At 40.2% G+C, this 27,570-nt stretch overlaps 1 protein-coding gene across 2 annotated transcripts in view; it reads left to right on the forward strand.

Moving 5' to 3' along the window:
• lrp5 (low density lipoprotein receptor-related protein 5) overlaps nt 1-27,570 on the forward strand; it is a 107,719-nt gene that overhangs the window by 53,455 nt on the left and 26,694 nt on the right. For both annotated transcript variants that reach the window (XM_069532458.1, XM_069532459.1), the window contains 6 exons: nt 18,204-18,420; nt 18,531-18,684; nt 20,481-20,616; nt 20,874-21,118; nt 21,460-21,644; nt 22,197-22,345. In XM_069532458.1, the coding sequence (XP_069388559.1) occupies nt 18,204-18,420; nt 18,531-18,684; nt 20,481-20,616; nt 20,874-21,118; nt 21,460-21,644; nt 22,197-22,345 (1,086 nt within the window). The remainder of the gene's footprint in view (nt 1-18,203; nt 18,421-18,530; nt 18,685-20,480; nt 20,617-20,873; nt 21,119-21,459; nt 21,645-22,196; nt 22,346-27,570) is intronic.

The following is a 27,570-nucleotide window of genomic DNA, read 5'->3' on the forward strand; positions in this document are numbered from 1 at the left end:
CATCTTGTCATCCAGCCTGCTTGGAGGCAAGAGAAGAGGAAAACAAACGCGCATGCACATGGCAATATATCGAGGCCGGAAAAATTATCGAGTTCATATTCATTTATCGTGCGATTAATTGATTTATTGATTATCGGCCCAGGCCTAATCACATGCCTCAGAGTATTTTACTGTGATACAACCTTACTTTTCAGACCTCTGTTGTTTTTAGACTGTTAATCTCAGTGAGAGAATTACATTGCCTTGATTTGGCAATTTCAAAATACTTTGGCTTATAAGTGGTAAGGGCAACCCTGAGACCCTATAGCTTCTCATTGGTCATAGAGCAACGTGCCCTTGTTTTAATTGTGTTCATATGAAAAAAGGTAGACTCACATGTAGGTGGATCCAAACATTGTTAGTATTAGCAGCGCCACTTTCCTGATTGTGGGGTACTGATATTTGCTAAGGTTGCACCAAAAGTTCACTGCATCCTCAGACTGCAAGTGCTGCTTTAAAGCAAATGAGGACTGGACATCAACCATTTCCATCTGAAGGGTGCTCTCGTCAATGCAAGACATTACCTCTTCTGCTCTTACACAGAAGTTTTCCTCAGGTTTGATGGAGAATGGGTCAAAGTGTTCAAGTGTCCAAAGTGTTCAAGAGTCCAAAGCGTCAAGTGTCCAAAAATGTCACAAAGACAGAAGACTTCTGCCATAAACTGTTCATCCAACATGCACTCCAAGAAGTTTGATGCCCGTTTGTGTTTACACATGCAAAGGAAAGACAAAATCTCCTGGCAGAGTTCACAGAAACAATTCAAAACCTTTCCTTTGCTGAGCCACCTGACATAGTTATAAACTGGTAAGTCAGTGTGCTCGGCAGATGCGACAGCAAGCGAAGTACAGAAGAGGCGATGTTAAAGGAGAAGTTCGTTTTTTTCAACCTGCTCCTTATTTCCAGCATATGGAATATAGATCTACTCACCCATAAAGGTTTGAGTAACTTGGAGTCCTTCGGATGCTTTTAGATCCACAAGCGATCGGCGTATATCCATACAACGCAAGTGATTGGGGCATCCATAATACAGTCTCTAAATAACGCATTATCTGCCGCGAAACTCTTTATTAACTATGAATCATCTGCACTAGTCCCCTGTTAGTCCAAGTTGCTTTGTTTACATCCTGGGCTTTCACTTGGGTGACGTCACCGAGGCGCGCAGCCGCAGTACAGCTGACGATCAGCTGTGTTTGTTTACACAGAGTTTGCTGCTGCTAGTTTTGTGCAACATGGAAGAATACTTATCAGGTGCTTTACAGTACAGTATTTTTTTAAAGCAGCTGTGTCCTGGTGCTCGGGCGTATTCACCCAGTTAAAGGCTAGCTAACTTCAGCGGGCTAACGAGCAGCCTCGGATCTAGCGTTAGCTTAGCGAACCGAGAGCGAGTTGTCTTCCTGTTTTATCAACAAACCGGGTGAATGCACCATGACAGAGCGTTTTTTTAATGGATGAAGTGATGCTTTCCTTCACTGTTTTGTCAACAATCATTATATCAGTAACTGCAAGCATGCAGTCTTTAATAGTCTCCGACTCGGTAAAGGGCCTCTTCTGTCTCGTTAGTGTCCATGCTACACGCAAATATGCTATCATGGCTCTCTCTTGTTCTGTGCAAAACCGACTAAGAGCACACTGACCTAGTTGGAAAAGATGCTAATAATCCGTTTACTTTCCTCCTCCATTCATCCGAGCCCACTGGAAAATTGTTTGAAAATGAGCCATGATTAGACATGTAGTGCCCCTTCATTGTATTCTTTCATCACCGCAATGGATTTGCTGCACAATAAACACACTGGTTTATTGCTCATTACGGCCAACAAAGTAAATAAATACTTTTCAGTCCATTCACTTTGGAATTTGCAGTTTTCATTGTCAACTTTACGACGCTTCCACTTTGAGAGAGACATTTGCAGCTTATTTGTAGTGTCAGCTAGCGCAAGTGTTTCTGTGGGCCACCAGACCAGAGTGCAAGTGAGGAGGTGCATAACATAAATACGTACATATGGTTTGGTTGAGGCAACACTGAAACTCAATAGCTCTGGGTTAGATGTATGTTGATGACAAAGGAGAATGTTTAGCAGGAAAACACAAGGTAGATTATCAAATAATCTTCACTGTAGCCAATGTCTTTACATTGTGGTACCAAAGTTTCTTTTTTTTCCTGCTCATCTGTTTCTTCGGAGTATGAAGCAGCTTCAGTCCCTCACAAACTACATGACAGAGCATCCTGGCCTGGAAACTGTGTGCTTGACCATCTACTCTCTGCAAAATGCACACATTTTATTGGATTGACTATGGGACTTTGAGGCTTAGACTATAACGGTATGTTAGTAATGATTTCATAGATAATGATACAACTTAATTTGTATTGAATCTTTCATACAAAAATGCAGCTAAAAGTGCTTTACATACATTATAGATAGAAAATCTAAACATGTTTAAGATTGTATATAACATAACAGGTCAAATGAAAAAGAAATTCATAAAATGATCATAAACATGCAGGAGTGCAAGGTTGAAGCAATGAGATGTTTTAAGTTTTGGGTAAAAGACATTCACTGAACTGGCTTCTCTGATATAGCTAACATGATGTCAATTGAAAGGCATATTTACAATAAATATATCAACTGGTTATTAGAATTGTTGACTTCAATTTATGATATAAAACATTTGAGGCACTTGTGTTCGGTAGAAAATTACTTTATTGTAGAAAATATAAGTAACAGAGCAACCTGCAACAATCAAACATTGTAGTGTGTAGAAAAGACTATGATCTAAATTTAGAACATTTAATAATAAAAGTTCACAAACAGTATTGCACTAAAAAAAATAGTGTCTGTGAGATCCTGATGCATTGCAGACAAGTACAACCTGAAAGAAATCTGTGTAAATGACTGAACTGAGACTTTGCACACCAGTTCAACCAAACACAGGGCACATGCAAAGCAAATCAACTCATTAGATTAGATTGGATAGACTTTATTCATCCCACAAAGGGGACATTTACTTATTACAGCAGCAGAAAGAAAGTGTAGTATACACTACAGAAATTAAAGTGGAAAAGGCAAAAACAAAAAACAGACAGAAATATCTGTTACCTACACAATAAACAAGAAAACAATCAACCTGGAAAAAGACAATGTGAAAAAACAGTACTGAGGATAAAAACGTGGTATGATATAAAAAGTATTGTAATGACAAACAGAAAAGGATCTTGCACCTTGTGAATCAAATCAAATCAAATCAAATTGTATTTGTATAGCCCAAATTCACAAAACACATTTTGCCTCAGAGGGCTTTGCAATCTGTACAGGGAGTGACACCCTCTGTCCTTAGACCCTCGGTTCGAGTGAAGAAAAACTTTCCTACAAAAAAACCCTTTTAACAGGGAAAAGAAGGTGGAAGAAACCTCAGGAAGAGCCACAGAGGAGGGATCCCTCTCCCAGGATGGACAGATGTGCAATGGATGTCACGTGTACAGAACAAAGCAACAGAAACATATTGTACAATTACAATGAAAGACAATGATTACAGTAGCAGTGGTTAGCAGTGGTGGTAATATATATAGTGGTGGGTTATAACAATGCTACAATAATATACAAGTTAATATTAATATCATAGAATTATGACTAATAATAATAACAAGAGTGGATGTCAGGCAGGGCCATGGCAGTAGTGGCAACCATGATCCATGACCTGGGAGCAGCCATGATCCATGAGAACCTGCTGGACGAGAGAGCACAGAAACTCTGGGTGAAAAGTTTAGTTCGTAACATGCATTAATGAGACATGTATGTTTACAGATGGTGATGAAAATGGATAGAGAGAGGGAGGGAGGGAGGGAGGGGGGTTCCTGGCAGTCTAGTCCTATAGCAGCATAACTAAGGGATGACCTGAGCCAGCCCTAACTTTAAGCTCTATCAAAAGGGAAAGTCTTAAGTCTACTCTTAAAAGTGTTGACCGTGTCTGCCTCCCAAACCCAAAACGGTAGTTTGTTCCACATGAATGAAAGAGAAGATGAAATTCTTTGAGGCGAACATAGGACAACACTGTGGAATGCCTCTAAAAAAGAAGTACAAGATTAACTCTTGTAAGATAAATGAGAGCCACAGTTCCAGTATCCTTTATGATGCTACCTACATACTTTTGAACTACCACACACACTAAACATGCACATTCACAGTGTGACACTGTGATTCAAGTTAGAATCAATGTGAAATCAGAACACAAATGTGTGCCTCATGAACTGTGTTACACAGTCGGCTCTTGGTCTCATTTGTTTAGCCACAACGGTGCACATAATATAAACAAAGCTGGGGACGATAGTAGTCATACAAACAGCAGTAAAGTAGAAGGTTAAGAAAGAACCACAGTGAGGAACTTCGAAGGCTGGACTGGTACCAGCTGGGTGGGGCTGAGAGAGGAGTGGAGCAGTAAGTGATGTCTTGCTACCAACAAAGTTTGAAACAAAATGTTTCAAAGGCATATTTCTTAGAATGGACTGATTGATTGTTTTCATATTTTGGGGGTATCTACTGACCCCCTTCAAGTACTAACGGATAGTGAAAGCCCAGAAAATGTTTTACACAATAAAAAAGCCTTTAAATTGCGGTCCAAACTTCGACGGTTTCATGTCTCCCTGCCCAACCCCACAGGCTGCCATAGCTGCAGGTGCAGTCTGTCTGTGTCTCTCTCTGTTTATGTCTCTCTGTCTGCTTAGCTGTTTACATGCATAGAGCAGATACTCAATATTTTATCCAGAGAGCATGTGCATGTGTGAATGCAAATATCAGAGAGTAAGAGTGAGAGGCTCGGATTATCTGCGTATCTTCTCCACCTGGCCTCCTAGTATATAGTCTGAAGAAAGTTGGGAGAATGCGATGTGAGAAGACTGCAGGGGATCCGTCGCTTCTTGATGACGGATTGATTGGTTGATAACAGTTCTAAGCCACGACAGATGCAAAACTGAAAAAACTAAAAGAAAACGAATATGGTACGAAAGGGGTGACACGCACATAGAAGATACAGACAAAAAAGTCTGGAGAGTTTGTGGTGATAAGACCCGACACCTGTGCCTGTGTGTTGTAAAGAAAAGCATGTGATCCCTGCAGGGAATTAAGTTCCTGCCTCTGCCTGCTGCACCATGCTGCACCACCTCTTGCCCCCACCCGCCCGCAGTGAATTTAACAGAGGATCCCTGTGTTTTCACATTGACTTCTCCTGGGAAAGAAAAAATTATCTACAGAGTGTCTTACTCTGACATTTGCATTCACACATGCACCTCCTCCTGAGAAAATATGGAGGATCTTTTGAGTCTATTGCATGTCTGGAAGCAGCTTAAGAAATGTTGATTGAACACAGGTGAACCATATTAGGAACAGGTGCAGACAATCAAAGGAGCGGGGAAATAGGACAAAGGCAGGAAATAATGTCAGAGATACACATGGAGCAATATCTAAACACAAGGAAAACCAAGATAAATGTCCATAAACTAATGACTCTATAACCAGAACCAACACAATCTTTCAGTCTATTGTCAAAAATTCACCACCATGGTAGTATTGTTGTAGCCTCAGAGCACACAAGTCCACACCCCATTCTCAGGCTGGCGTTATTCTTCCCTTTCTCACCAACACTTATATAGCTGCTGTAAAATAGGTGTCCCCTTCCTCCTTCAATCTTGTCATTATCTCAGAGTTTCTTTAGAATTACAATTACTGCATTTCCTCTCATGATCCTTTCTTCCCTGTTTATTTGTTTGTTCCTCTTTTAGCTTGCTACTACTCACTGATAAGTTCTTGCTCATCAGCTTTTTTCTCTTGTGATTTGTCTTGTCCAAATTATTTAATATCTGAGATTTCTGCCTGAATGCTTACCAACTGGAAGGGGATGGCAGCTTCGTCTCTCCCTTCCTCAATCCTTCTCTCTGTCAGGGTTCAAGAACCCACCTCACTGGGCTGTTTTCACAATTCAACCTTGTTTTTATACTGTAGAGAAGAAGTTGATGTTGTGAGTGAAAACATTTCCATTATACGTCTTCTTCTGTCTCTCTCTATCTTTTTTCTGTGTGTGTTTGTGTGTGTAGTCTGATGTTGTTCAGTGTTTGTTATTACACACACAAAGACCGAGGCTGTAATATTTCAAATGTTTTGCCAGATTTAAACCTCAGTGTCAGCAGAGCAGTTTCACTTAACATTGACTGCAGTATAATATACATTTTTAGATTTATCAACAATGAAAATAATTGTGAGTTGAACATTAAAAAGGATCCACACACTTAAGGTTGACAATATATTACTGAATGTATAGAATTTTTTTTTTATTCTAATCATAACCTTTTTATATATACAACCCATTATATATGTATGTATATATATATATATATATATATATATATATTTCAGACTGTTGTTTGTGAGCAGAAGAGAGAGAATGATAATTGACTGAGGCGGATTGAAGACTTTGTCCAAGTATACAGGAGAATTGCTTGCTCTCTCTCTCTCTCTCTCTCAATCTGCAACTTCCCACCCTACCCCCTCTCCACTGTGAAAAAAACCCCTATGAAGTCACCACAGCCCCCCTCCTTTTGCTTTGACTGACTTGACTGATGTGTTTCTTTATCCGCACACTCACATTGTCAGTCACATTGTGAAGCCATATGGTAACTGCTTGTGTGTGTGTGTGCGTGCATGCATGTTGTCAGTAAAGTTTATACATTATGTCAGTGGTAGAATGTAAGTGCATTTACTCAATGTGAAATGGGTGCTTTCTCCCACTTTTTCACTAGGCCCTGTCTCCCTACATTAAATATTTGATCAGTTGATTATGATATGCATTTTGATTATCAATTAGATTATGTAGATACTCGTTTTGTGGTTTTGTGTTGTATTATTTTGCAGCAAGTAAGGGGTAACAGTTTATTCTATAATGTTTGTGATGTTTCTCTGTTTGGTTGTTTTGCCAGGCATATGGGGTAAGATCAGCTGGTCAATCAATGAGAGTGACAACAGGTGTGCATGATTAGGGCTATGAGAAAGGAGGGGCTGGGCAGACTCAAAGTGACAGAACATGGGTGAAGTATGCTGCATTGAATTACAGTTTAGTCAACCTGTTGCATATATCCCCTGTATTTGTGCTGATAGGTTGAATTGTGAGGTCAGCAGTAACCCAGAGTCCAAACTTGGTCTTGTCTTGAGTGTGGTTTATCAATGGTCAAAACAAATGGAACTCAATTCATGTAAAGAAAATACAGATGTGATTGATTAACTAAAGCTGGTAACAGTTGGTTATAGAGCAAAGTGTGTGGTGGTGAAGAAGAAAAAAAACAAAACAGATGCGGGTCGTGTGTTTCTGATCCCCCGCAGAGCCATAAATGGATGGCTGTTTTGTTTTCCAGAGCGGCTTTGGGCTGCGCTTGACACAGAGGAACCCACCTGAGGTTTAAACTATAAAAAAGATGTTTTTGAAGTAGTGCTAAGAGGCCTATTTCGTTTAAGTCAATATCGGGGATTATCTAGTCTGTGTCCTTTGGGAAAAGATAGTTAGCCGATAGTTTTTAGATTATGTATACAAGGCGAAATACTTTCTGAGTTTTCGTCCATTTTTTTGACTTCAGACCACCACCACTATATATCGTACTGAAGGTTAATTCTGAGGTCAAAAGACAAGGGTTACCCCCCCTTTATGACATAGTGATAGAAAAAACCCCGAAAAATAACTAAAACCCTGAGAAGACAATTCTTCGTAAGTGCAAGAGCCGCTGAAGGCCTCAAAGAGGGTGCAGGAAACACATTCAAAGAATCAACTCAGAAACTCAGCGAAGATTTTGGAAAAAAACTGTTGATCTGATCTTGTCATAGTTATCCCAACTGGTAAAAGAGGAGCAGCAGAGACACCAAAGCCTCCAAGTTAACTGATAGGACATGGGCCAAATTAAAATGTTAAAGTTCACAGCAACATTTCTTTCCAAAAATGTTTGTCTGAATGTTTGTGTTAAGTTTGCTTTAAATTGGTTACAAAATATATTTAATACAAATGTATGGATATCAGCAGGTCACACCCAACATCAGTGCAAAATGGCAGCACAATGGAAAATTTCTTGTAAAGTATGTAAAACTAGGGCTGGTATTTTGCGCTGTGCAGGCCCGAACACTTGTCCCACAATATAATTATAACATCTGCCATTTTTTTTCCTTTCTTTTTATATCCTGCACCAAAATAAAGGAGGTTGCTGACCAACACTCATTGCAGTTTAAAAGCACAGTTTTCAAATTTTTAAAAAGAAAATTCAGTTTTTTGCTTCAAGTCCAAGTGTTAGTAAATTAGCCTCCAAACTGTTTTGCATTTTTCTTTTACTCCCAGTCTCTCTCTCCACACTGTGTCTTTTGTCCCGCTCATCTTCTTTTTGTGGACAGTCTGCACACAGTGTTGGTAAAATGTTTCCGTTAAGCAAATGCAGCTGCAGCAGTTTTACCAGCCAGCAAAGGTCCTATTAATCCTGTCTGGTCAATTTCTAATCCCAGTTCAGGGAACAGATCTCTTTCATCTGGAATCTCTGCGTCTGTCCAATACTCCTGCAGCACCCATACTCAAGATGGCGCCGCACAAGTGACAGCCTGTTACAGGGGCTCCGTCCTCCCCTGTGTGTTTTTGTCTTCTTTTGCTAGTTTTTTGCTTTGCTTTTAAGCCTAACCTCAGCAGAGTTTATGCTCCTATGGATGCAATAACGCTGAGAGTAGTTTTTTACTTTAATACTGCATTAGGCAACCCGTTCAGCCGGGGTTCCATTGTTTGCACCCGCGACCAGCTGTTGGCGCTGAGCATACCCAGGCTACTCCCCACGGAAAGACCAGAGATCCCCCCTGAGATCAGAAGATGGAAGAGGGGCTGCAGGAGGGGCTGCAGAACTGGAGTTTATTGCCGGGAGAAGAAAAGGAGGTATAAACCATGCTTACCTTCTGTCATCATGGGAAACGTAAGATCGCTCCCCAATAAGATGAATGAACTAGCGAGATTTCAAGCCAGCAGAGGGAGTACCGGGAGGCGAGCATCATGTGTTTCACAGAGTCATGGCTGAAGGATAAGTCTCCGGATTATGCTGAACAATTCTAAACTTCTGAGGGCGGACAGGAGAGTGGCTGAGAGTGGTAAGAGGAGGGGGGGTGGTGGTGGTTGTTTATTAATAATAAATGGTGTAACCCTTGGAACATTTGTGTGAAGGAGCAGCGGTGCATGAGAGACATTGAGCTGCTTAGCATGCAGCCATATTACCTCCCGCGGGAGTGCTCACATGTTATCACTATAACTGCGTACATCCCCCATCAGCTGATGCCACCGCTGCCTGCGAGCTGCTTCACACCGTTGTGTCAAGGCTGCAGACTGCGCACCCCCACACCGTCCTCCTCATCTCCAATGACTTCAATCACACTTCCCTGTCCCCCAATCTTCCAACATTCACACAGTTTGTGAACTGCTTCACCAGAGACAATAAAATCTTCTACTTGATGTATGCAAATGTAAAGAATGCAAACAGCTCATTCCCCCTCCCCCGACTTGGCTGCTCTGATCACAACCTGGTCTACCTGCGCACAGACTACATACCCATGATGAATAAACAACCCCCAACCAAGAAATATGTCAGACAGTGGACTGAGGAGGCCAGCATGGCACTTCAAGACTGCTTCGAGTGCACAGACTGGGATGTGTTGTGCAGACCACATGGGGATGACATAGATGGTCTCACCCACAGTATAACCGACTACATAAACTTCTGAGGAGAGAACACTGTGCCAACTAGGAGGGTACAGTGTTTCTCTAACAATAAATCCTGGATTACTCCTGCTTTGAAAGCATTTCTTAACAAGAAGAAGCAGGCTTTTGGATCAGTAGACATGGAAAAGCGAGGGTCCAGAAGGAGCTGAAAGTGGAGATCAGGAGGGGAAAAGGTCAACTACAGGAAGATGTTGGAGGAACGTCTCCAACAAAACAAGGCCAGAGAGGTATGGAGAGGCCTTAAAACAATGTCCGGCCACAGCAAGGCACTGACCTGTTGCCCACCTCACCTCTCCTCTCCTGTTCGATGACATCATCTTCACCAACAGCTGCTCTTACCGCCACCCCCCCCTCCCCTTCAGTCAGCTTTGCCTCTCCCATTACCTACACTCCACATCACAACAGGTGAGGAGGACGCTTAGGAGGACCAAGTCAAAAAAGGCGGCTGGCCTGGATGGTATCAGCCCCAGACTGCTCAGGGACTGTGCAGACCAATTCTGTGAGGTGTTGCTGCACATCTTCAGCCTGAGCCTCTCTGGAGAGGACTTCCTGTGTGGTCCAGGTCCCAAAGATCGCTCATCCAAGAGAGCCTAACCACTACAGACCAGTTGCCTTGACCTCTCTCTACGGACCCTTATGAGCTCCAAAACTGGATCCCCTTCATTTCGCGTAATGTCTGGGCATTGAGGCAGACGATGCAGTCCTGTACCTGCTGCACAGATCCCTCTCTCACCTGGACAACCCTGGGAGCACTGTGAGAGTCGTTGTTTGACTTCTCCAGTGCTTTCAACACCAACCAACGTTATCTCTTATCTGATCATAGCCCTATCTCTATATCTCTGCATGTGGCCAGGCTGTGCCCCCCTCTTCGCCCCCCCTCCCTTCGAAATATTTATGGATGAAAAACTGGAGTAGAGAGGAAGACAGTAGTGGAGAGTGAAGGAGAGCGGAAGACAGGAGTGGAGAATGAAGGAGAGAGGAAGACAGGAGTGGAGAGGAGAAGACAGAAGTGGAGTGGAGGAGAGAGGAAGACAGGAGTGGAGAGGAGAAGACAGGAGTGGAGAGTGGAGGAGAGAGGAAGACAGGAGTGGAGAGGAGAAGAAGAGGAGAGGAGGAGTAGAGAGGAAGACAAGAGTGGAGAGTACAGTTCTCACAGTTACAGTATTTTGTAAATCCACAGATGTTCTCTGTGGTGGCTATGAGTTTTATTGTTTGTTTGTGCTTGTTGTTTGGCATTTGTTTGTTCATTAAATACAAGTTGTTAAATATGCTTTTGTTGTTCTATGATAAACATTTAGTAACGTGCATTTCACAATATGTAGTGTATTAGCCTGGGAACAGTAAATCTACATCTATGATAGTATTATTTGTTGGTGTTTGTTGGGTCAGAATTCACTAGCACCTCCTAGAAACAATCAGGTCCCCCCATTGCCCACCAATAATAATTTTCTGGTGCCGCCGCTGACAGGAGGTCCAGAGGAATCTAAATTTCCTGAGGCAGAAATATTATGAGATAGGAGGGAAATCATCAAAATACCTGGTGTACAAACTATGGAGGCAACGGGAGGAAAGTACTATCTACAAAATTAAGAACCCTAAAACTAATATACTGGAAACCAAATTGGAAAGCATTCAGGAATGTTTTGAGGTCTTCTATAGGGATCTATACTCACAACCTGATGCCTCTCGGGAAGACTGCCTTGATGCCTTTCTCAGCTATCTAGACCTACCCTTACTACCAGACTTTGAAAATGAGTATTTAATAAAACCGATTTCAACAGAGGAAATTGATGCAGCTATCACCAGACTAAAATCAGGAAAGGCAGTGGGGCCGGACGGGTACAATTCTCAATGGTATCGCATCCTAAGGACAGAACTAGTCCCATCATTTCTCAAGGCATTTAATTATGTCCTACGGGAGGGAGAAATCCCCCCATTTTGGAGGGAGGCTACTATCTCAGTTATCCCGAAAGAGGGGAAAGATAGACAAGAATGTCTATTCTTGTCCGCAGATTGGAGAAACTGTTGCCTGACCTCATTAATTTAGACCAGACTGGTTTTATCCACCATAGACAAACAACCAATAACATTAGAAGAATATTACACATCCTAGGACAAATACAAAATGACAAAATCCAAGCAATTATTGGGAGTCTGGATGCTAAGAAGGCTTTTGACTCTGTCAGATGGGTTTTTCAGTACAAGATGCTGGGGAAGTTTGGATTTCAGGACAGTTTATCAGCGTAATCTAGGTGCTATATGACAGACCCTCAACCCGTATCAAGGTCAAGATTGATCTATCCGAGGCCTTTGTCCTGAAACGTGGGTGTAGACAGAGCTGCACAATCTCGCCCCTCCTATTCAATTTATTTACAGAAGCACTCGGCCAATTAATAAGACAAAATCAAAATATTAAGGGTATCATACCGTCAGATGTTGAACATAAGGTAGAACATATGTTCGCTGATGACGTGTTGGCCTGCCAGGGGGAGCCAAAGAGGTCATTCAGTGAATTGATGTCTACTTTGAATGCTTTTGGTAAGCTACAAGGTCAACATTACAAAAACCCAGGTGATGACACTTAACTATACAGCCCCTGCGACTCTACCTAAGAAATTTAAGGTAAATTGGGGAAATGAGAACATCAAATATTTAGGGACAAGTATGGCTTAGCAAGGATTGAATTCCATAGATACCTGCAACTACGCTCCTATATTGACCATGAATGTAAATTAACGGACTTTTCAGATGTTGAATCAGAATTCTACCACATTCTGAAAAACGCTGTGACCATGATCCCTTCTAAATCCATTTCGAGGCTGTACATAGCTCTTTCCAATGCCAACAAAACTAACACTTTATACAATATATTTGAAATAAATGGGAAGGGGAATCAGGGATTGAGATTTCTGAAGAGGCTCGGGGCAATATCTGGTCCTTCCAGTGGACAACATCCAGCTCTATGGACTGGCGAGAACATTGCTGGAAGAATATCATTAGATTTTTCAAGACTATCAAGTATCAGGAGAGGTATAAAGATGCAACTATGCCATGCTGGAGACAATGTGGCTCGTCTGCTGCTAACCACCACCAGATCTTCTGGGATTGTCCCAAGTTAAAAGTCTTCTGGAGGGATATCCAGGCTTCATTAAGCACAGTCGTTAACACTCAAATTCCCCTGAGTTTTGATGTCCTGTAGCTGGGTCAAGTTCCTTTTTTGGAAAGTAGGAGAGAGTTGAAACTACTACAAATACTCTTGGTGGCAAGTAAAAAAACAATTACAAGAAGATGGCTTAGCCCGATTCAGCCTACCCTAGATGACTGGATAGGAATTATTCTGGAGATATTTAGGATGGAAAAATTGACCTACCAAATAAGAATCGAAAAGGACAAATTCTACCAAATCTGGAATAACTGGATTTCATTCATAGCCCCCATGAGAGCAGATTTTTTTTGATCTCATTGGTAATATTGCTTTGTAATTTACTCATTAAATTTATGACTGGCTATTGATGACTATTTCTATGACAGCGACGGCAGGGGAGCCCCCCCATGGTTTCTGTAAATAGTTGTGTGTTTACTGTTTTACTGTTCTGCCTTTCATTAAGCTATATTGGAATTTTCTCTTAGTGAACTTGTGAGCCTCTTCTGGCTCTATTTATTCCGGGCAACTTGTCAACGCGGGCCTTAAGAGAATAACCCTGTTTCCACCGATGCTACTCTGGCATAAATCTTACGAAGTTTATATTATAAGATGAGAATGGGATCCGAAAGCTCAAACAAAGTCTGACCCATGATATGTGACTGTACATGTTTTGGACTCATATACCCCGTTGGCTGATGTTGCACAATCTCTGTACTCAAAACAATCAAAACTTGAATGTCACTTGTTTTTATCTTTACTATTGATAGCATGCGATTGTACTTTCCTGTCCATTCCAAATAAAGATACAATTTAAAAAAAAAAAAGATTTAAAAGATTATAAATTTTCAAAACCATTCCAGAAAAATCTAAAATCATCTTTAACATTTTCATCACATAAAAGGACTGTGTTAAATGCCAGTATGCACTTTTGGACATTTATCATAAAAACTTTGCAAAAAACTAGACCATGTGTTACGTTGCGTTGTGGCTGGACCCGGGAAGCAGACACAGAGATTAACAGTTTTTGCAAAGAAGACGGTTTTAATGAATAGTGCGTGGCAGGCAGACAACAGGCTGAAGGCAGGCTGGGGTGAGCAGGAGCGAGGGCAGGCAGGTAACGCTCTGGTGATCCTGAGGCACATCAGAAGCAAAGTTAATGCATGCATGAAACAGCGAGGAGATTCTTCGAATGAGCAAACACTAGAAGTGCGGCAGAGAGTGTACCACAGGAGTGACTGTAACAATCTGGCCATGAGTAGCAGAGAGGGCAGAATTCTTGTAGTGCTGGTTAAGAGGATGATTGCAGCCCAGTGTGGGACTCATGCCAGGTGCCAGGAGTAGAAGCCACGCCCACATCCACACACACCCACATACAGATACACATACAAGAGGACAAAGAAACACCATGGAAACGGCCCAAGCCATGACAGCATGATCTGTAAAACCAACTGACTGCTGCAGTTTTAATCATAATCCATTATCAGCTGCCAACAAGAGCCACCATCACAATTCACCATCATGATCATTATTGTTGTGTATGAGCCACAACAGTTGTGGCTGTAGTTGCTGCAGTAAGCACAACAGTTTTACGACAGGCACGGCAGTTTTACAACAGGTGGCCGGAAAAGTTTTTTGTTGTTGTTTTGAGAGAGCTGTTAACAGTTATATGTGCGACACAATAAAAGTTAACCTGTGTGAACTGAAGTTGTGGTCCGCGATTCATTGGATATAACAGTTATCCAAATTGCTCGACAACACTGTGCTGACAGTGAAAAAAAGCTGTTTAGTGGAAAATGTGCTGAATATAGAGGTACTCTAAAAGCTCTTTGGTTGATAAAGCTGGATAAGCATTTTATAAATACAGTCAGTTTATTATGTATTTTTGATTTCTGATGTGGTCAGACATCAATACTTCAGAACCAACCAGTTTAGCTTAACATGTAACCAATTGTGCAAGCACAACAATTAGAGGTAAAATTACAATGCACAGTGGCAAAATATATTGTGATTGATACTCTTTATTGAAATATTAAATACAAATCAGTGTATAAAGTAAAATAGTCACATAATGTGTTCTCCACTATATAGAAGTCTTTAATAAGACATTGTTACTGAGACAAAACCTTATCTTTTGAATGGCTATTTAAAACACTATTTTCATAAATGTTTCATAATCTCTAATCAAACCTACAAAAAAGTAATCAACAATGGATACTGAAAGAAATCGTGCATGTTATAATGTATTTTATGAACACTGAAGTAAGGTGATCTTGTGTTGTAAACTGGAAATGATAGTGAAATGTGAGTTTTACACACTGATACAAGTAGTCAAAGATTTCAGTGAGTCCCTGCTTGGTGCAGTTTTCACTGTGCAGTTTTCCACAGGATTCCATTCATCCAGTGTGATTCATATGTTTATCAGAGAATATGAGCATATGTGAACTTTCCGGCAATGGTCTGATGTCTCCCTGCATGTCTGATGACACCTTTGTCGGTTCTCTTTCTGTCTTTGTGTCCTTTTCTCTCTCATGTCCATCAAGAAATAAGAAAATTCTCACACCCAAAATGAGAAAGGATAGGAAAGATAATCACACTCCCAGTGCATAATTCCTCCTGAAAAATCCAGCAGAGAGAAGGACCAAGTGAGAGAGAAGGAGAGAGCAGAGAAAGGGAGTCTTTGACATCTTTTCACTGGCATGACCATATCTAATTGTTTCACAGTGACAAATGAATAGATTTTTTGTGAAGGGGTCAGGGACCTCCCTTGGATCAGAGACCCATCAAAATGAATTATTTTTTTTCTTTCTTTTTGCTCTCCCTCTCAATGGTTATTTAAATAAGAATTCACAAAACCGATGCTTGCTGCTCATCACAGCAACAACACAAATTTTACTTTTACACTTCGTTCCATGTATTAACTCCTGGGTTACGGAAACACAAGACTAAGTTGTTGTATTGACACAAAAAATCAGAAGGATTTTAGCAAATGTTTTTTTCAAGTCAGCATGAAATCCAATTCATTCCAAATGTGTCCTTCCCTTTTGTTTTCAGTGGGACGACTCTGGACTTAATATTTATATGTGTTCAGCTTTGAAGAGAAACATAATTTTTATTCTGCTTTCCCCACACTGCAGCTTTCACCTCCAGTTGATGTGTGTGTGTTGGTTTTCTTTTTTTTCTCTTCCATCTTCTTATGTAATTTGTATGTCAGTGCGCATGGTGTAAACCAAAAGTTTAACCACATCAGAACTGTTGCATCCATATGCCAACAAATCTGCTGGACTGGGTAGTAATTACAATTTTTCATTGTCATTCGATGGAACTGTATTATGAAAATGATGTCAAATCTTAATTTAACACATTTTCGTTTTCCAGGACATCTATACAAACATGTCTGTCGCTTATGTAAATGCCTTGATTCTTTCTCCCACTTCAGTCTTGCCTGTCATGCTGTCAGCTGTGTAGGGCTCTTATATTTGGTATAGATAAACCTGTTAATATAAGATGTCTTATGGAAGCAGGTCATGGCTCTCCTTCACATCACCACAACATTGACAGTGATTTATAAATGTGAAAACACATTTTGAAGATAAAACACACTAGATATACCTAAAACTAAAATTTGTCAAGAAACAGTTGTCAGCTGGAGGATCACTATTAATATCAGAAAAATCAAGTCAGTTAAAAGATGGTAAAAACAGGAGGAGATTCTGCATTGTTTTACAAAATGTAAGACCAAGAACTTTGCAAACTGGGGAACTATGGTCCATGAAGGCATAATTTGATGTGATTGAAGTGTAGGGCACATACTGTATCTGAACATATTAAAGGTAGGGTTGATAATTTTTTTATCCTATTTGTTGAAATCTTGTTAACGTTCCAATAGCCATAAATAAAGTTGTCAGAAAAAAATAAAGAAGCAGGTATCGGTGGCCCTAGCAAGATTAATAGAATAATAGGCAGAGACAACCGCCGCAGGGTATTTCAATTGAAGAAAAAGTACGAATCGCTATTATATTTCCCCATGTGTTTGAATCACTTTTTTGTTGTCTATGCTTTGACACCATCTAAATCAGTGAACCAACACATTTCACACAACACACTTTTGTGTGTTGTGATGCTGTCAAACTACTTACTGATACTGTTACACCGATAGTGGTGATTTGACAACACCTCTAAATTGCAATTTTATTGAACTGAACTGAAGTTATGTAAGACACATTAAGACATGAAATAAATACCTGTATAAAGTAAACATCCCAAGGAATGAATTCCAGTATGCAGTCAGAAGTGTGATCAGCTGATGACTGTATTTCTTTTAAGAATTGACTTCTCATTAAACTGGAATTAGTTTGTAATTTTGCATATGCACCTGCACACTTCTACCCTACATCTAAGAACTTAAACCTTTAAGTTGAAATTATAGGTACTGTCTGTGCATTTCCATAGCATTTTACAAAATGGGAGTTTAAGTGTTCACATCATGAAAAAAAACCTGGAACATTTCCGTGTGATTTTGCTATAATTGGGTCATTGTTAAGTGCTATGTGGTAGGTCAGTGAAGTCAAGTAGTTGCAAGAGACATGTCCAGGAAGTAAGAGGTCTGTCTGTACATTTTTACTCTTAATTTTTCTGGACTTTTTTATATGACTTTTATTGTTGTTTCTGCTCAATATAGACAGTAGTATTAATCTTAATCAAAAAATAAACACCAAAACAATCAAGTGTTATCACTAAGGCTTTTTGTAGTATGTATTATGTTGTATTGTAACTGGTCGTCACACTAAACCTCTAGGGGCAATGAAATAAATGTTTTTTTTATAAAATCAATGTTCAGTATCCAACTGTGTTAATAATGTCAGTTATTTTTGGACACCTAGCTTCCTGTGGACATCTTATCAGTCAGTATCTGTCTCCATCCTATTTCCTCCAGCTCTTTCTTGACCTTTCTGAAACTTCCTCAGCTCACAACTTCAACCACCATGGAAATTGACCCCTCCTCTAGGGGCGATAGGTTGTGGTCAAAGGTCAGAGGCAGCAATAGTGACCATGGTGCTAGCAGGTGTGTTGTTGTGATAAAGGAGACATAGGTTAGGTGGTCACAACCTCCTTTGGCACACTAGATTAGGTCAGTTTTTTATTTTTAGTTTATGTTCTGTATGTTGAATTTAAGAATCAGATTTAAATGTGTTCTGTTGCCTTGAAAAAGTTCTAAACCTTTCCCTGCCTCCTCCCTGTACTTCTGTCGTAGGTAATCAATGTGGATGGCAGTAACAGACAGACTCTACTAGAGGACAAACTACCTCATATCTTTGGTTTCACTCTGTTGGGTGATTACATCTATTGGACTGACTGGCAGAGACGCAGCATTGAGAGGGTCCACAAAGGCACGGCGGTACGAGAGATCATCATTGATCAGCTGCCGGATTTAATGGGACTGAAGGCCACTAAAGTGACAGAGACATATGGTAAGGAGGACAGGTTTTCAAGTGATTTTTGAACAGCAGCAGAACCTGCAAAGAAAAATGTGAAATTAAATTTAAATAGTTAGAAGTTGCATCTTTCAAAATGTTTCCAGGTACAAATGGCTGTGCAGTGGATAATGGTGGATGCAGCCATCTGTGTTTCTGGCACCGACAGACTGTTAGCTGTGCCTGCCCCATGGGCATGGAGCTCCTCTCAAACCTGCAGGACTGTGTGGTGCCTGAGGCCTTCTTGCTCTTCACTAACAGGTACGTCTACCTGTCAAATTGCAGTGCAAAAAAGACATGCTCGCAATCTACGGTGGAGGTAGCTGGGAGAGCACTTTCACCTGGACCAGAGGATCAATCAGCGCAGGTGAGAGCTCAGCTGATTGATCCTCTGGTACAAAAGGCTGCCACAGAGCTGCCTCGAGGAGACACGCTGGACAGAGACAGAAAGCTGAGCTGAGCTGCTAAGCTAAGACGCCAGCTGAAATAGCCCAATGTTTGGCATCCTAATAATATTGATGACCCTGAATTTTTTCAAAAGGCTTTCAATTTATTACCTGATCTGAATTCTACTCAATTATAGGCAGTGACTATAATTGTTACCTAGATCCATATCTCGATAGCCATTCCATATCTCTACCATCTATTAATTCAGTCGGCACATTTAATAATTTGATTAAATCCTTTAATTTAGTAGATATATAGAGAAAACAGCACCTAACTGATAAAGAATATTCATTTTTCTCATGTGCATAAAACATACACCCGCCTTGATTATTTTATTATTCACTCTAAGCTGAGCTCAAATGTAATACAAACCAAATAGCAGGGAATCTTAATCTCTGACCACAGCCCTCTTACCATGTCCTTTAATTGGTCTTTACCCAAAACTTTGTATTCTTGGTGATTTAATCCTATATTGATACAAGACGGTCATTTTAATGATTATATAAAGGTAGCCATGAATTATTTTTTGTTAACCAATGATAATGGGGCTGTCTCAGATTATATTTTAGGGGAATCTTTCAAGGCTGTGGTAAGAGAAAAAATAATCTCATAAGAAGCTTTGAAGGAGAAGGAAAGGCATAAAGGCCTTGCAGGTGCGGCTCTCTGAAGCAGAGAAGGCATACTATTCCTCTCAGCCCATGAAACATCTATATTATATTACAAAATTGAAGTGTGAATATAACATAGTTTTGAATGATCAGGTTAATAAGCAAATACTTAAGCTGAGAGGGGGTGCACAGGCAAGTAGGTCCATTCTTAAACTCAAGTCTTCCACTGGTGAGACTTTTACTAATCCATGTGATATAAATGAATATTTTAGAGAGATATATACAAAGTTATACACTTCTAGCTGTAATGCATCTGATGAAGATATCGAGAAATTCCTGGATTCTGTTGAATTACCTCAAATAAGTGACTCTGCTAAACTTGATCTAGATACAAATTTTACTGTTTGTGAAATTAAATTAAATCATTTCCAAGCGGTAAGGCAGAATTTTTTAAGTCTTACAGTGACTTCATTGCCCCCTTGCTATTTAGAATGATTAAACATTCAATAGCCGATGTGATATTTCAACAACATTTGTCTAATACTAAAGAAAGGGAGAGATGATTCAGATCTGCTGGCATATAGGCCCCTCAGTCTATTAAACATCAGAAAGTGGTAACAAGAATGCTGGCCACTAGGCTAGGCAGGCATTTATCCTCATTAAGACATCCGATCAAACAGGGTTTTTATCGGGCAGATTCTCTTTTTTTAATACACAGAGATTATATCATATATTTGATGCAAGTAAGTGACAATCCAGTAGGGCTAGACAAAAGTGGGAAGAATAAAGAATGGCCATTCTTTTGTTATTGTTCCATTAATTCTTTCAGCGTCTCAGTCTTGATTTTGATTCATGTCCATTTTGATGGTCTCAGCCTCAGCTAAAGTATTTTCCCTTTTTATGACTAGGACAATGATAAATGGGTGTGAAAAATTAAATAATTAGTGTTGTAGAGGTCTTACATTGGACTAGAAAACATTTCATAAGTGCTTTTTTCTCCAGGGACAACATCAGGAGTATCTCTTTGGGCACCAACAGCAACGACGTGGCCATTCCTCTGACGGGAGTTAAAGAAGCCTCAGCTCTAGACTTTGACGTCTCTGAAAGGAGAATATATTGGACTGACATACAGGCCAAGGTGAGCCAGGCTGTGGAAACTAAACTTTTTGGATTGAATTTAAATTGGGTCAGATTACCTGAAACAAACATGTATTGAAAAAATCTGATTTGAAATGAGTAGAAGTCAGAATGCGTGTTGGGGCAGTTTGATGTTTGTTTCACCGGAAGTTAGTTGGACAGTGATTTTAATTTCTTATTTAGTATTTTGCTACATCCATGATTTTGTATTGATCTCTGAATGGGAATTGTCGTCTCACACCTTTCTCCTTTTTTTAGACAATTAGTAGAGCATATATGAATGGCAGCTCAGTAGCACATGTCATAGAGTTTGGACTGGACTACCCAGAAGGCATGGCAGTTGACTGGATGGGTCGTAACATCTATTGGGCCGACACAGGCACTAACCGTATCGAGGTGGCCAGGCTGGACGGCCAGTACCGGCAGGTTCTGGTTTGCAAGGATCTCGACAACCCGCGATCATTGGACAACCCTCGCTCACTGGCACTGCACCCAGCTAAAGGGTAATACTGCATATAATAAATGGGTTCTCATATTGGCCTAACTTGAAACTCCATAGTCATTACTGAGTGATACACCTGAGACCCTTTGATCCCCTCTTTGTGTGTGTGTCTAAATGTTTATGTGCTAAAAGTGAAGCAGTGAGCGCTGCACACAGCTCTACTATGAAGCAGTGCAAAACAAAGACCTTTTATGTCATTATTATTATTATTAACGATTAATGATGAATTGGGAAAATCTGAATCACAATTTTTTTTTTAGATTTAGTTAAACCACCATCGCCCTTAGGGTGAATGTCTGTCTCATGTGTGTCCCAGACTAAAACAATGTTCTGTCTCTGCAGCTACATGTACTGGACAGAGTGGGGGGGTCGACCTCGTATAGCCAGAGCATACATGGACGGCAGCATCATCATGACCTTGGTTGATAAAGTTGGCCGGGCAAACGGACTGACCATTGACTATGTAGACCATCGACTCTATTGGACCGACTTCGACACATGCATGATAGAAAGCACCAACTTGCAAGGTTTGGATTCACACACTAACATTCTAACAGGGCACCTATAAGCAGATCACAACAAATGTAATTAATACCACAAATGGATATAATCAAATTATTTTTAACAGAATGTATTACATTACATTCACACTTATGGATCCTGCAGACCCTTGAATACTCCTCCACTCCAACCCCTTGTCATTTTTACAAAAATTACATTTTTATTTTGCAGCAATATTGGAAGAGTGTTGACTTCCACACATACCTCCCTCATCTGCTCAGTTAGATCAGGAGCAGAACAAGGGTGAAATTAGAAAAAAAAAAAATAGTTATTTTTTATTAAATAAAAATAAAATGCCGAAAGTTGTTTGACCCATGGGTCATTAGCAGCCTCACTGAAAAGGCTACCTACTGGTGTGTGGACTTGTGAGTTCAGGCATTGGCCAATGCTGATTATCTCGCAAAACAATTAATCTGATGACTATGTACTTCAAGTCCTTAATTATGGTGTTACTTGATGCTTGGAAGATGACATTGTTGATGAGAAGATGATAATAAAGGTTGTCTTATCCTCTGCAGGCCTTCAAAGAGAGATCATAGTAGATGACCTCCCTCATCCCTTCGGTCTGACACAATACCAAGATTTTATCTACTGGACAGACTTCAATCTGCGGAGTATTGAGCGAGCAGATAAACGCAGCGGGCTCAACCGCACTGTGGTGCTGCAGGTTTGGAACCAGTTCAAAATTGTGTGTCAAGTTTCCACAAATTCCAAAATATTTTAACAATGCTCTTCTTGTGTTCCTAATTTGTACTTTTATCAGCTTTCATTAAAGTCTGGGGTCTTTATTTGTATAGCGCCAAATCATAATATACATTATCTCAAGGCACTTAACATAGAAGGTCAAGACCTTAAAATCATATTAATATAGAGAAACCCAACAGTTCCCACAATGAGCAGCACTTTGGCGACTGTGGAGAGAAAAACTACCTCATTAACAGGGAGAAACCTCTAGAACCAGGCTCAATGTGGGCGGTCATCTGCCTTGACCAGTTGGGGCGAGCAGAGAAAAAAGGGGGGAGAGGAGAGATCGGTGGAAAAGAGGGTAGAGAAGAGAGAGTGATAGTGAGGAGGGGGAGGAAGACTGGGAACACTTGAGCACCATCAGGTATCAGATCTGACTAGTTAAAATGTAAACAATAACAGTGTAGAGGCTTATTAATTATTATTGATAACAGTCACAATTCATATAATATTTAATTACTGAAATATTGTTTTTAATAATAGTAATAGTTGTTTTCCTGCAGTTCCAGGGTCAGAGATATCTGCAATGAGAGAGAAAAAGATAGAGAGAGACTATGGTAGTACAAAGTGAAATAGTCATTGACATGTACTACAATAAATCAATTAATGAATGTGGGGGGAGGTGCTCAGTGCATGATGGGAGTTGCCCCAGCATTCTAGACCTATAGCAGCATAACTAAGGGATGGTTCAGGACTCACCTGATCCAGACCTAACTATAGGCTTTATCCAAAAGGAACATTTTAAGTTTAACTTTAAATGCTGAGTTAAAATGTAAACAATAACAGTGTAGAGGCTTATTAATTATTATTGATAACAGTCACAATTCATATAATATTTAATTACTGAAATATTGTTTTTAATAATAGTAATAGTTGCAGTCCTGCAGTTCCAGGGTCAGAGATATCTGCAATGAGAGAGAAAAAGATAGAGAGAGACTATGGAAGTACAAAGTGAAATAGTCATTGACATGTACTACAATAAATCAATTAATGAATGTGGGGGGAGGTGCTCAGTGCATGATGGGAGTTCCCCCAGCAGTCTAGACCTACAGCAGCATAACTAAGGGATGGTTCAGGACTCACCTGATCCAGACCTAACTATAGGCTTTATCCAAAAGGAACGTTTTAAGTTTAACTTTAAATGCCGAGTTGGTGTCTGCCTCCTGAATCCAGAGTGGGAGCTGGTTCCACAGGAGACAAGCCTGGTAGCTGAATGCTCTATCTCCTGTTCTACTCTTATATGATCTCTCCTGCGAGTTCCTGTCAGCACTCGTGCGGCAGCATTTTGGACCAACTGGACACTTTTTACAGATTTCCTGGGGCATCCTGGTAATAAAGAATTACAGTAATCTAGTCTAGACGTAACAAATGTGTGGATGAGTTTCAAAGCATCCTTCTGAGACAGGATGTTTGTAATGTTCTTAATATGCACAGGTGGAAGAAAGCTGTCCTAGAGACTTGTTTTATATGTTGGTCAAATTACATGTCCTGGTCGAACATAACTCCAAGGTTCTAACTATCTGTTCAGATAGTGTTTCTCTGAGATGTTTAGGGCCAATTACAGTGACCTCAGTTTTGTCTGCATTTAGAAGGAATTAGTTTTGGGTCATCCATGCCTTGATGTTCTTGAGACATTCCTGAAGTTGAACTAAGTGATTAGATTCATCAGGCTTCATAGAAATGCACAGCTGGGTTTCATCTGCGTAACAATGGAAGTGTATGCAGTGCATTCTGATGATGTTGCCTAAGGGGAGCATTTATAAGGTGAAGTGTATCGGTCCAAGGACAGAACCTTGTTGAACCCCATCACTAGCTTGCATGTGCATGGAGGGGTCATTGTTGACGTTAACAAATTGAAATCTATCTGATAAATATGATTTAAACCAGTCTAGTGCAGTTCCTTTGATCCCTACATGTTGTTCTAGTCTTGTTCTAAGAGGATAGTATGATCTGTGGTGTCAAATGCTGCACGAAGATCCAACAGGACAAGTATAGAGACAAGTCCATCATCTGATGCCTTAAAAAGGTCATTAGTGACTTTCAATAGTGATGTTTCTGTGCTGTGATAGATTCTAAATCTGAATTTGTCCAGCAAACCGTTTCTATCTAAGTAATCACACAGCTGGTTAGCAACAGCTTTTTCTAGGATTTTGGAAATGAAGGGCAGGTTGGATATGGGTCTATAATTAGCTAAAACCTCTGGATCAAGTGTAGGCTTTTTAAGCAGAGGTTTAATAACAGCTACCTTAAAAGCTTGTGGTACGTAGCTGGTTAACGAAGACATGTTAATCTGATTTAATATGGAACTGTCAATAAGGGGGGAAACTTCCTTAAAATGTTTAGTTGGGACAGAGTCTAATTGATAAGTTGTTGGTTTAGATGATGAAACTAATAAGGTCAGTTCAGGAAGATCAATAGAGGAAAAATGGTTCAAATATAAATCTGGTTCTATGGTTTCAGGAACAGACAATGTATCTATGCATGTGCTATTCATTGGGAGGAGGTGGTGGATTTTATCCCTTATGGTTATAATTTTATTTGTCAAGAAGCTCATGAAATCATTGCTAGAGATGGGTCAGTATAGGTATGACTTTCTGTCAGCCTGGCTACAGTGCTGAAGAGGAACCTGGGGTTCTTGTTGTTCTTATTTTCTTCTATTATTAATGAATAATAAGAGGTTCTGGCATTTCTAAGTGCTTTCTTGTAATTTATCAGGCTATCCTTCCAGGCTAGGTGAAAGTCACATTGACTGGTGGAACTTCCTTTCTAGCTTCCGTGATGTTTGTTTTAAAACACGTGTTTGAGAATTATACCATGGAGCTCATCTCCTCTGATTTACTTTCTTCTTTTTTAGCGGGGCGACCGCGTCAAGGGTTGTTTTTAATGAGGCTGCTGTACTATTAACAAAGTTATCAACTAGTTTGGCAGTAAAGTTTTGCTTTCCTGTATTGTACTGAAACATGGCTGAGAGGTTAGTCGAGAAGGAAGCAGTTCTTTAAATGTGTTCACAGTTGTATCAGATAAACACCGGCTATAATAGAACCTCTGTCCAGAATCTGTGTAATTAATAATTCTAAATTCAAATGTAATGAAAAAGTGGTCAGACAGAAGAGGGTTCTGATGAAATATTATTAAATGTTCAATGTCTATGCCATATGTCAGAACAAGATCAAGAGTGTGATTTAAACAGTGAGTGGCTTTATTCACATGTTGAGTGAAACCAATCGAGTCTATTATTGAGTTGAATGCTGAACTAAGGCTGTCGTTGACAACATCTATAGGAATGTTTTAATCACCCACTATAATGATTTTATTTGTCCTAAGAACTAGTTCTGATAGATTTAAGATTATAAGGCTGATTATAAGATTTTCAAAGGAATTATAACTTTATTTCGGGTAAGGGTTGATAGATAAATCAGATTTAGAGATTGCTGCAACCCCTCCACCTCTGCTCGTGCTTCGAAAAGTATGAGTATTGATATGGGTTGGAGGCGTTGCTTCATTTAAACCTACATATTCTCTATCTTGCAGCCAGGTTTCTATTATAGAAACAATAGATTGATTTGATGATCAATAATCAGATCATTCATAAGTAAGAATTTTGTATTGAGTGACCTGATATTTAATAAACCTCATTTTATACCTCTGTCTTTGTTACCGACATATTGGCTGTGTTAACTTTTATTAGGTTTGAATGTATTACCCCTCTTCCTGTTTACTTTTGATTTAATGAATTTAGGTGGTCGGGGGCAGACACAGTTTCTATAGGATATTGTGAGGGTGACTGTTTGTAAGACTGCGACTTTGCCTCCTGATCTCAACTCTGGATTGTCAGGGTATTGACTGATGTTGTCATGTTATTAGATATGAGAGCTGCTCCATCCAAAATGGGATGAATACAATGTCTCCAAATCAGACATTGTCGTTGCATATGTACACACCAAATCAAAATTGATTTTTGTGACCTCCAACTACATCAGTCATTACTGCCAACATGAATAACAATCTTACTGTACTTACGCTTACACATAGCCATCAGTTTTAAATAGGACTCTATGTCGCCTGCTCTGCGGCCCCAGGAAAACATTTAACTGTGGTCGCTAGTGTCGCTAACTTCAAGTTTCTCAAAATAGAGTCACCAATAACCAGAGTTTGTTCCTCAGCTGGTGTGTCACTGAGTGGGGAAAATTTATACAAGACGTGAACAGGTTGGTGGTGAACCGGGGTCTTCAGTTTAGGGCTACGCTTCTTATCTCGCACAGTCACCTGGTTGCTCGGGGGCTGCTGGGGGGGCAGGAGAAGCTACAGCTACCTGGCTCGCACCGGCTACCGGAGACTGGCTAATTACATCAGCTAAAGATTTACTCTCCATGGTGCAGAGCCGCAATTCAAAATGGCTAATCCTTGCCTCCATCCTGGCAAATAAGTTACATTTAATACACATACCGTTATCACTAAAGAAGGCAGAGGAGTAACTAAACATCAAGCACACTGAGCAGGAGAGAGCAGAGGAGTGAGAGGGACAAGCCATTGTTAGCTGCTAATGCTAAGTTGCTAACCTAACCTAAATCACAGTGAATTAGCGAACTAGTTAATTAAGAGAGGGAAAGGTGTGTGTAAAGAACAGTACAACTGTGAATGTGACTCCAAATCAGCCTCAGTGATAGATATTAGCAGAATAGGGAGCGACTAAGAGGAGAAGAGATCGATACAACAGACACCAGCTAACACCCTGACAAGTGACACAATATGCTCACGGCAATATGTCAGCACGTCCAATCTCTAGTCTCTTCCACTAATTGGTGAAGTCGACCGGTGAAATTTATATCATGTCTTACTTGCTTTAACATTAAAGCCCACTTCATGCTTCTGCAACAAAGCTACACTGTAGCCTACGCATAGACGTGTACCTTATGCAGAGCCCTATGCTGTACCCTGACATGCACCTTCCCAAAGATTTGTGTTGCAGTTCTTTGAGAAAAAGTAATAGCTCTTCAACATCTATCAGCTCCACTAGTGTTTGATTGCAGCATGACTCACACACCTAAGCACAGCTATAAATGCTCGATAATCAGTAAATTAAATGTTTTTGGTGAACTATCCCTTTCAATCAATCAAATTTTATTTGTATAGCCCATATTCACAAAT

Source organism: Paralichthys olivaceus, chromosome 10, assembly GCF_024713975.1.
Source record: "Paralichthys olivaceus isolate ysfri-2021 chromosome 10, ASM2471397v2, whole genome shotgun sequence".
Lineage (NCBI taxonomy): Eukaryota > Metazoa > Chordata > Actinopteri > Pleuronectiformes > Paralichthyidae > Paralichthys > Paralichthys olivaceus.